Source organism: Eucalyptus grandis, chromosome 9, assembly GCF_016545825.1.
Source record: "Eucalyptus grandis isolate ANBG69807.140 chromosome 9, ASM1654582v1, whole genome shotgun sequence".
In the NCBI taxonomy this organism is placed as follows: Eukaryota; Viridiplantae; Streptophyta; class Magnoliopsida; order Myrtales; family Myrtaceae; genus Eucalyptus; species Eucalyptus grandis.
In genome coordinates, this window is record NC_052620.1 from 6109872 (window position 1) to 6119720 (window position 9849).

The 9849-nt window shown below is 38.9% G+C and overlaps 2 protein-coding genes across 3 annotated transcripts; both read right to left on the minus strand.

Annotated features, from left to right (window-relative positions):
* Positions 1 to 280: 280 nt before the first annotated feature.
* LOC104418173 (alpha-crystallin domain-containing protein 22.3) lies at positions 281 to 3365 on the minus strand. Of its 2 annotated transcripts, none has more exons than XM_010029428.3 (3): positions 3185 to 3365; positions 1641 to 1814; positions 281 to 885 (listed from the first exon to the last, which is right to left on the minus strand). In XM_010029428.3, exons 2-3 carry the CDS (start codon positions 1807 to 1809, stop codon positions 653 to 655), a joined length of 402 nt encoding a protein of 133 aa, XP_010027730.1. In that variant the 5' UTR covers positions 1810 to 1814; positions 3185 to 3365; the 3' UTR covers positions 281 to 652. The 2 variants fall into 2 exon arrangements, with proteins under 2 accessions (XP_010027730.1, XP_010027729.1); XM_010029427.3 differs by having other exon boundaries at positions 282 to 885; positions 1641 to 1823; positions 3185 to 3362.
* Positions 3366 to 6672: 3307 nt separating this feature from the next.
* On the minus strand, positions 6673 to 7056 carry LOC120288362. The gene has a single exon (XM_039302304.1). The coding sequence runs from the start codon at positions 7054 to 7056 to the stop codon at positions 6673 to 6675; it is 384 nt and encodes a 127-aa protein (XP_039158238.1).
* Positions 7057 to 9849: the final 2793 nt, after the last annotated feature.

The following is a 9849-nucleotide window of genomic DNA, read 5'->3' on the forward strand; positions in this document are numbered from 1 at the left end:
AGTGAACCTAAGCCGTTTCATTTACAGAGTGTACCTAAATTTAGGAAATCCTGTTTTAAAAATTGGTCGATGAACTGGTTCTCTTTGAAAAGACGAACCAAACTGCAAAAAAAAAAAAAAAAAAAAAAAAAAAAAAACGATTTGGTTCGATTGGATTCCATGGCTCGGACTGTTTGAGCTCACCCTACATCAGACCCGCAAATAAGCGGAGCAAAAGGAAAGTGAGATGGTTGAATCGACCGACTGCAGAAGCATCACACCTGCGGAGCAGAGAACATAGAAACTGAAGGCAACATCTTATTCTGCACTACGACAGTACTTCACATAATGTCACCAACAATCGATGTTTTGCCACAATACATAAGTCATATCTCCATAAATAACTAGGAAAATCTACCCAGATACAAGATAAAACCAACATGACAACGGTGCATGCCCAAAATTGCATTCCCCTTTATATGGGGCCAAGATTGAAACAGCTTCAGGCTTTATCTGCAAGCACACAAGACTTAACTCCGAGTGTTCGGTTTTTTGAGACATCAATGAAATAATCAAGATGCATCGTTTGCCTCGCAGAAAACGGCGATATTTGCTCTCTGTGTGCCCTGTACATGTAACTTCTGAACGAGAACATTAGCAAGACCACTGGACTTCACTTTTTGAAGGCCATTACTTCCAGAATGCCATCTTGACGGAAATTGGCAAGAGTAAAACGGGTATCTACAGGTCCAGGCAGGTTAAAATGAACGGAGAATGGCCCCGTTGGACTCAGTTGCTGGGTTATCATCCGGTACACGTTTGATGAGCTGCTCAAAACGCCTCTATCTGTGATCTCGCCCTGTATTTCAACCCTCCCATGGACTCCAATAGAACATTTCAGCTTAGCTTCTCAACAAAAGCACAAAGATTTCTTTAATATGACAAGCTAGAAGATAATCACTTCTTGAAGCTGAACAAAAATAAATTAAGCATGCTTTAATTATGTCACCATAGCAACACCATGCAGGTTTTGCTGCATGGGTGGATGAGAGGAGAAGGCAATACAAAAAATAAGCAAAGAACTTGACAAGATCTCACAAGCAACAAAATGTTATAAGTTACCAAGCAATCCACATGCAACATTATGTCACTCTTTTCTGCCCACCTAGAAGACAATAGAGGCAACCTCAAGCTTATTTAGTTAAGTTGATAAAGCAAGATGCTTGGACTTAAATAGCTCAGAAAATCTTCGTTCAAGAAACTCAAATAATTTTTTTTTGACTTCCTTGCTAATATAATCAATGAACTCAACATCAACTTGACCTCATCTGCTTCTTGCAGAAACAGAACCTGAGCTCATCTCTCTGAAAACAGTGCATAGCATAATCTGCTCTAGTGAATTTGATGTGGATAAATCAATGCATATAAACAAAACATCACAAATTTATGCATGCCTGTTCAGATAATGTAAATATAAAATTAATGACAATATCTCACTACATAACAACAATCTCGTGTAATCACCTGAAAATAATCATGCTCTCCATCTCACAGTGGTGACCAAATGTGCATTCTTTCCTAAGGAACACTATGCTATACTTACCTGATAAGCATACACAAAGAACAGAGAGTCCAAAAAAAAAAAAAAAAATGGTAAATACCTGATTCCTTGTCAACACCAGGCACAGCAACCCGAAATAGATAGGCTTTCTCAGCCACCCCGATATCAACAACACCAATGGGTGGTCCAGGTTTCCCATCTTTGGCAGTCCCTCTAAGAACAACAGCTGATTTCATCTGTGGATGGTCTGAAGATGCTTGTGCGTCCATATTTTCTGTTTAACCTATCAATTGACATTAAATAAGCAAAACGAGGAAGAAACTTTACAAGGGGAAAGACCTTTTATTTAATATGAGTTGTAACACAGGTAATTTTTCTGTCATCTATCACTCAAAGTTAAATTTTCCAGAAACACAATTGTTCTAGCTGCAATGAATAAGAACTACCAAGGAACATTAGGACAAATCAATGAACAAGGAAAGCAACATCAATCTTCAGTGTTGCTTAGCAGTTTCTGAGGGGAATTAAATATTCGCACTATATACAGATATTTAACTATGAGGTGAGTGCTAGTCTTCATATCAATCTTAGAAGTTTAAATACCGGGCCCATAAGTTTCAAGAACAGAAACCTTATATGGCTCCATCATGTGTTATAGCTAGCGCGATCATTATTATCAGCGCTCTAGTAAGACCATCCATCTAGTGGATAAAATTCACAATTTTCATGTTGATTCTAAGTAAAAGCCATGAGTTGCTTCAATGTAGGGAGGGTTCAGCAATGGTAGAAGCAAGAATAAATGTCCAAATGGAAACGCCAGAACTTAAGACACCAAAATTACATGCAAAAATTATCAAAAGCCAAGCCTTTCTTTTCATACTTCTTAGATCCTCCTTGGTACACCATTAATTTCACTTTTCTGCCTTACTACATCAACTTCATATCGTACCTCTTCATCTACCTCATCTTCTAACCATACTGACAACCTCTCCAAACAGAAGATCCGCATCTAACAATCCAAACCCGGGCGTACGGCTATAGGCAACTGAGACAAGAGCACATGACATTGAGCCAAAACATGCAGAGAACCATCCACACAGGGCCATAGCATCACGAAAGGAATCATAACAGCCCAGAATAAACCCAAGAAACTCCAAACCCACAAGATTAGCACCATTTACAAGTATATGGACTGCCAATTCATGTCATGCGTTGTATCCCTGCCAGCTATTCATGCCAATCCGTGACATTACCAAAACAGTGATGACACAAATTGCTTTTCTCGCAAATGGGTCAGAACGCTTCGTCAACTTCAGTCGTGTCCATGTTGGATCAAATTCGGATACTGCAGACAGACGTCTGCCCAACAATGTCATGTTCTCGCATCGTATCAAGAGTCGACACCCAGGTCAAACCACATCTATCTGCTAAAGAACTGCGAAAGGGCCGAGAAAACAGAGACACTAGAAAAGACTATGGACAAGTTTGCTCAGCACCGTGCAACGGCTGGAAAGACAAGTCCAGCAGGACAATCCCCGCAGTGAAAAAGATCGACAAACCCACAAATCGAATAAGATCAGTAACAAGATGGCCAGTTCGCCGCATCAATTACAAAAGCGGAAGGAAGTTCGAGAAAACACAAACCTGCACCGAACTTGGCCTCGAACAGCGGTCGATCTTAGCGGCGAGAGATGGCAACGGCCGCAGGTTTTCAGGCAGTACGGTGATCTTGCCGGCGGCGGCGAGAGTGGCCGTGAGGAGTGAATCGAGAGAAATGGAGGGAGCGGAAGGAGTCGTGGGACTACTGACGAGAGAGAGAAAATAAATGTTCGGGGAAATTACGAGACAAGTCCCCCAACTCTCGTTCCTCTTCAATTTTTGCCCAATACCATTAAAAAAAATTAATATCACGAAAAATCTCAAACTGGTATATCAATAATAAATTTACCTCAAATTAATTTTTCAAATATCAAAAATTATAAACTATCATTTATTAATCTTCGTTAAATTAGATTAACACAATGAAAAAGTACAAACCAAAACACCTATAATAAACGAAGAGTAAAATCTCAAACCGATGCATCCGTCAACTACCATGTGTTATCAAACTCAGCAATGTGATGGTAAAAAAAATTTACAAAAATTAACATGAGGTAAATATATCATAGTTGTATTAATTTATGATTTTTCATAATATTAATCATTTAAGAAAAAGCGCAACTTTTATCACTATAACGAATTAACAAGACCTTTTAAATGTTTCGGAAGAAAAAAAAAACACAGCTTTTTACCATTATGATAAATTTAACATGATCATTCAAATGTACCAAAAAAGTTGCACAACCTTTTACCATTGTAAAGTAGCATTATATAATATTTTATTTATTCTTAAATGTTATTTATCCACGTATATTTCCACCCACCCTCACTACTTTAATAGCTATTAACCACTAGGAAAAATAACATAAATAGTCCCTAAACTTTGGCTCAATGCACAACATGATCCTTAAATTTTAATTTGTTTAATGTGATCTATAATCTTTAGCTTGATGTGCAATATGGTCTTTGAACTTTTCACTTAATTAATGTAAACCTTAGAGTTTAGGTACATGTTCAACTTAATCCCCAAACTATGTGAAAATATTAAATATTTTCTCTAAACTTAAATTAATGGAAAGATGGTAATGAACATCTTCATATAGTTTAGGGACTAACACCAAAAATCTAGATACTATATTAAATAAATTAAAAATTCAATGATCATATTGCATATTTGATCGAAGTATTGGGACCATTTAAGTGATTATCCTTAATGATTACTCTCAAGTTCTTAGTCCCAAACATAGTCTACCTTCACCTATATCATTTCATGGTGTCTTCTTAACACTGAAATTGGTTATTTTCATTAAACGAGCATTAGAAAAAAAAAAAAAGTCCTCTCTTCATAAGACAAGTATTTGAAAGATGTTTTTCTAGAATAGGACCTTTCGGATAAAGGAAGGTTATGGACCAATGCTGTCGTTCGCTATTTTTGACACATAGCAAGAAGTCGTGCATTCTCATGATAATTTTGAAAGAACATGTTAAATTTGTCATGGTAATAAAATGTTGCACTCTTTTTTATAAAATTTATATTAAATTTATCACAGTGCTAAAAGGCTGCGCTTCTTTTTTTATATCTAGCCCTAGTTTTTGCAACCTGTACTTCTTTTTTTCTCCACAAGTTTGATCTATATATTAACTTGGAAATTCAGGATTTCAAAATACAAATGAAAAACATCAACTAAGAATTATAGGTCAATATGTAAAACCAATGCAGGGTATACAGGTAAGAAAATTTGGAAATATTGTATAAAAAGTCCTGAATCTATTGTACTTTTGTCAATTCAGTCTTAAACATTTTAATTTTACTAATTGAGTCCTAAACATTTTTACAATTTGTCAATTAAATCCATCCAATCAATTTTGGCTAAAAATCACTGATGTAAACTTCGATTGTCTTACGAGACAACGTCGGCATTGAAATAGATAAATCTTAATAATTTTCCGATTTTTTCTTTTTCCTTTTTCTTTTCTCTTTTGGTTTAAAGGGTCGACAATGTCACGGCTATTGGCTAAGGACCCGCAACCTTTGCCAGCTACCAGGAAAAAGCAAACGACCCCCCTCCCCCAACATCCCCAGGCAAGGGCTACAAAGCCCTCACTAGATCTAGCAAAAGGTTGAGTAACAGCTTTCAATAACCTCACCAAATGTAGCAAGGTGAGGGTGTGGCGACCCTAACTCAAGCCCTTGTTGGCCATAAAGAGGGTAGGCAAGGGCTCGCAAGTAGAAACACCCTCACCTAAAGGTTAGTAAGGGTCATTGGCCTCAATCGGTGGTTGGTGGAGGTTGTCGGCCCTTTGAACCCAAAAAGAAAAAAAAAACTATTTAAAAATTAATTAATAATATTAAAATTTGTCAACGTCACTGATTTTTAGTCCAAATTGACCGAATTGAATTGGTAAATTGTGAAAAGATTAAGACTTAATTGATAAAATTAAAAAGTTTAGAATTTGCCGTGACCTCCACGATGCGGGTTGGACCACCTAGGAGTTTGGCTAATAAATTATTAAACTCAAGCCTAACTCAAGCTCTCCCAAGTTCAAATCAATTCACAATTGGGGTTCATATTCTTAATATCAAGTTGCCACTAATCAATTTACGGTAAGTTGATTAAACACTTAAGTAAAATAACGGGATAATTATTTTACTTCTACGAACCAGAAATTTTGTGTACATAGACTTCATTACACTATATTTCTCTAATGCCCTTTTAGTACCATCTTTTTCATGAAAAATGTTAGGCAAACAATTTGGATTCATTTTATTATTTCCTAACATGTCAGGTAACTATGCAGATGCACAAACCACCAACTTAACACCCACATTATAACTCATTTAGCCTCTATTTCCCATTTACCCACAAATATTCTAAATGTGGCTTTGATGGATTAAGGAGTAAAAAAAACCTCATGTGCTGCTCCTTTAGGTAACTATGCGAATCCTTTGGCATTGTTTCTCGATCCCATTTTGTGTGAAATGTTAGTTACTATCATGGTTCATTTTCATCCCGTTCTAAGCTTCAAACTCTACTTCCTGCAAAATGGTAGAAAATTGAGAATCAGCATATGCAAAGATCAAGCCATAGTTTCTCATTGGATGAAAGATTACTCGAGAAGACTCTAATTTAAATATTATAAAATTCATTGTATTAGGCTTTAGTGGTTAGTCCCCAATAAGTCATTGGGACACAAATAAAACTATTATGTTGGAATTAGGGATGTGCAAAATACCCGGGAACCGCCCGAACCGCTCGGGATTGGACCGGAACCACCTAAAACCGAACCGGAACCACCGGAACCGGCGGTTCTTGAGGGAACCGGTCCGATTCCCGATTCCAATTTATGGGAACCGGTGGGTACCGAACCGGTTCCGGTTCTCCATGGGCGGATCCGCCCGCCCGCCCACCTGCACCGGAACCTTTTTAATATTAAAAAAAAATTACTAAAAGAAACCCTAGATCTCATCTCACTCTCTTCGTCTTCGATTCTCTCTCTCTCTTTCTCCGTCTCTTCTTTGGTTCCTCCTAATCCTATCGCCATTTCGATCCTCCCCGAGCGTCGACATTGCCACCGCTGCTCCTCCGCCGCTGTTGTCTGCCCCCTCGCGCCGGCCACCACCCGCCACGGCTATTGCTCCTCCGCCTCTGCTGTCCGCCCCCTCGCTCCGAGCCCCCTCGCCGGCAATCGATGCCGTTGCAGCCCCTACAGCCGCGACGACCGACACTAGCAAATCTCGAACCGGTCATTGCGCCTCCATCGCTGCCTACGACTACTTCCTCATCGTCGGTGCCTACAACTACTTCCCCTTCGCTGTTGTCCGCCCTCTCCCTCTGGGCCCCCTTCGCCAGCAATTCGACGTCGTTGCAGCCCCTACGGCCGCAACGACCGACACCAGCAGATCTCGAACTGGTCATTGCGCCTCTGTCGCTACCTACAACCACTTCCTCACCGTTGGTGCCTACAACTACTTCCTATACTCTCTCTCTCTCTCTCTCTCTCTCTCTCTCTCTCTCTCTCTCTCTCTCTCTCTCTCTCTCGCGGAGCCTAATTTCCTTGGTTCTATCTTGCATCTTGGATCGAATTCTCAAATGGGCTTTTTTTTTGGGTGAGAGGTGTGTCGGGGTGCTGTTTGGAGTGAGAGCAGAGGCACGAATGCGATTCTGGAGGTGGAGCGCTTCTGCTACGATTGCCCCCAACCCTATTTTGCAGGTTCTCACTTGCTGTGAAAGTTCTTTCTTTTCTCCCCACCCATGATGTGCAATTCTTGATTCTTGTTGGAATCGTAGGCAGGGAACCGCTTGTTTCCGAAATGCTTGATTTTTGAGCTTCTATCGCCTGTGGTTATGAATATCTTTGAATTTGGAAGTGGGAAATGGAATATTTTCTGGTGGTTGAAGTCTAGCCTTATGCTCGCAATGTTGAGTTTTATGCAATTGCACAAGCTTTCACCTTTGAGGTTTACTCGAAATGGAGTACGGTTTCTGTATTGCTATAGTGAATTCGAACTCCTAGCCGATGATGATTTGCATTTAAGTGAAGGAACTAGGATTACCCTTTTGATATATGTCAATGAAGGTGGATGGATTATATACAGAATGTTACAGCTTTTTTCTGTCTGAGATTGGATTCTTTTAGTAGGTAGTGTCGGGTTGTGACTTATGTGCTATTGACTGTATTGTTCATTTTAAAGTGTTCTCGCCATTAAATTGTAGCGACACTCTGCTTTCTGCATTTCTGTGGAAATTTTGTCTCTGGCAGTAATCTTCATCTGCGTTAAGTCTATTATTTCAAGAAGATACATATATGTAGACATCACTCGGCACATCGCTCTGCATGTGTAGATTGTATTAGTAAATTCGTTGCGTTTACTTCTCCCGCTGTCCGCATCTCCACGGTACTTAAATTTGGTTTTTCTTTCTTTGGCTTGCTTTGATATCACGTAGTCGTTCTATGTTGAAAACCAAAATTATTTCACGTCAAAATTAGTTCCATGGATCCACTCGGGAATCGGACCAAACCGGTAGTCCGGTTCCCGCATGGATCCATGCAACAAATAGGTGGATCCCGGTTCCAATTTTTCGGAACCGGTCCTTAGCGGGTGGTTCCCAGTTCTAGATCGAAAACCACCCGCTCGGACCATGCACATCCCTAGTTTGAATTATCAAGGGGTGGGCACATCCCTAACAACTCAAGTGGTATTAAGGCTAAAATGTCAACTAAAATTTCATGACCATTTTGTAGTTAATCCTAAGAGTATAGCAACTGGTTTAGTGATAATTTGGAATGAAGGGGTATCAGTTATAATGGAGTCATCTGCCAATTATATCAATATCGTTCATGATGATATTAAGTGCAAAAGACCTATGAGGATTACATTTGTGTGTGCAACGAATGCTTTCCCAGATTGGCTTAAACAGTAGGATGAATTGAAATATATTAGTAATTTTAACCATTTTTCCCTAGATTTGTCTTTGACACTTTAATGAAATTATGTACCATACGGAAAAGGCAGAGAAAAAGATGGCTTAACATTATCAAATGGTGGCATTCCAAGATTTTATAAATGAGTGCTCGTTGTTGGACCTTGAATGCAAATGGTGTGCTTTCACATGATCAAATAACAGAGCGAGAGAAGAATTTGTGAAAGAAAGACTAGACCGAGTGTTATGTAATATGGATTGGAGGGTGGCTTTCCAACAACTAAAAATTTTACTTTACCTACAATTAACTCGAACCATGGCCCAATTTTGCTTTCCTTGGAAATAAAAGCAATGAAGTATATGAAAGGGTTTAAATATGAGGCTTATTGGGTGAAATGAAGAGTATAATGAAATAGTCAAAAAAAGCCCAGTTGTCCACTTCCCCCACCAAATGACAATTTTGTGAGCAAGCTAAAAGAGGTGAACTTGTGCCTTAATAGTGTGGAGCAAGAAAAAAATTTCCCATGCACAACAAAAAATAGCTCGGTTAAAACATGAGCTTTAGCGCATTACCAATGATATCACCGGTGAGGCTCAACCTCACCTAGCCACCACAGGGTCGACCTCGCGTTGGTCAAGCGATCAAAACTTATCCATTTAATTTGAAATTTGACTATGTTAAACTACAAGATGTGAAAAAACAACTTTTGTGGAGGAAGCCTTTCAAAATTCGAACCCTAAGAGTTAATGAAAATCCATTGAATCCCACAAAGTCACCAATTCCAGCAAAAACAGAGGTTTTGTTTTGATCAACAACAAGATAGAGAAAGAGTTACATAGCTAAAAGGCAAAATTCAAGAGTTATAAAGACAAGAAAAAATGTAGTGGGAATTGACATCTCGAATCATGTGGATGAGATGGGGCAATAAAAACACTAATTTTTTCCATGCTACAATGATCCAAATAAGACAGAGAAATAAAATTTCCATGTTGAGGTTAGAAGATGGGAAATGGAGTAGAGACCCCAACAAACTAAATAAGACCATAGCAAAATTTTTCCTAGGGCTATATAATTTAGTAGGCTACCAAGACTTCAACCCTTTTTTGGAGTAGTGTCCAAATATTGTTGGAGAGGACATGAATGAATTGCTAGTAGCAAAACTCACCTTCTAAGAAGTTAAGGATGCTATCTTTCACTTGGGTGCATCAAAAGCCCTTAGACCGGGTGGGATTAATGGACTTTTTTATCAGCATCATTAGGGAAATATCCAATCGGATTTACTTCCT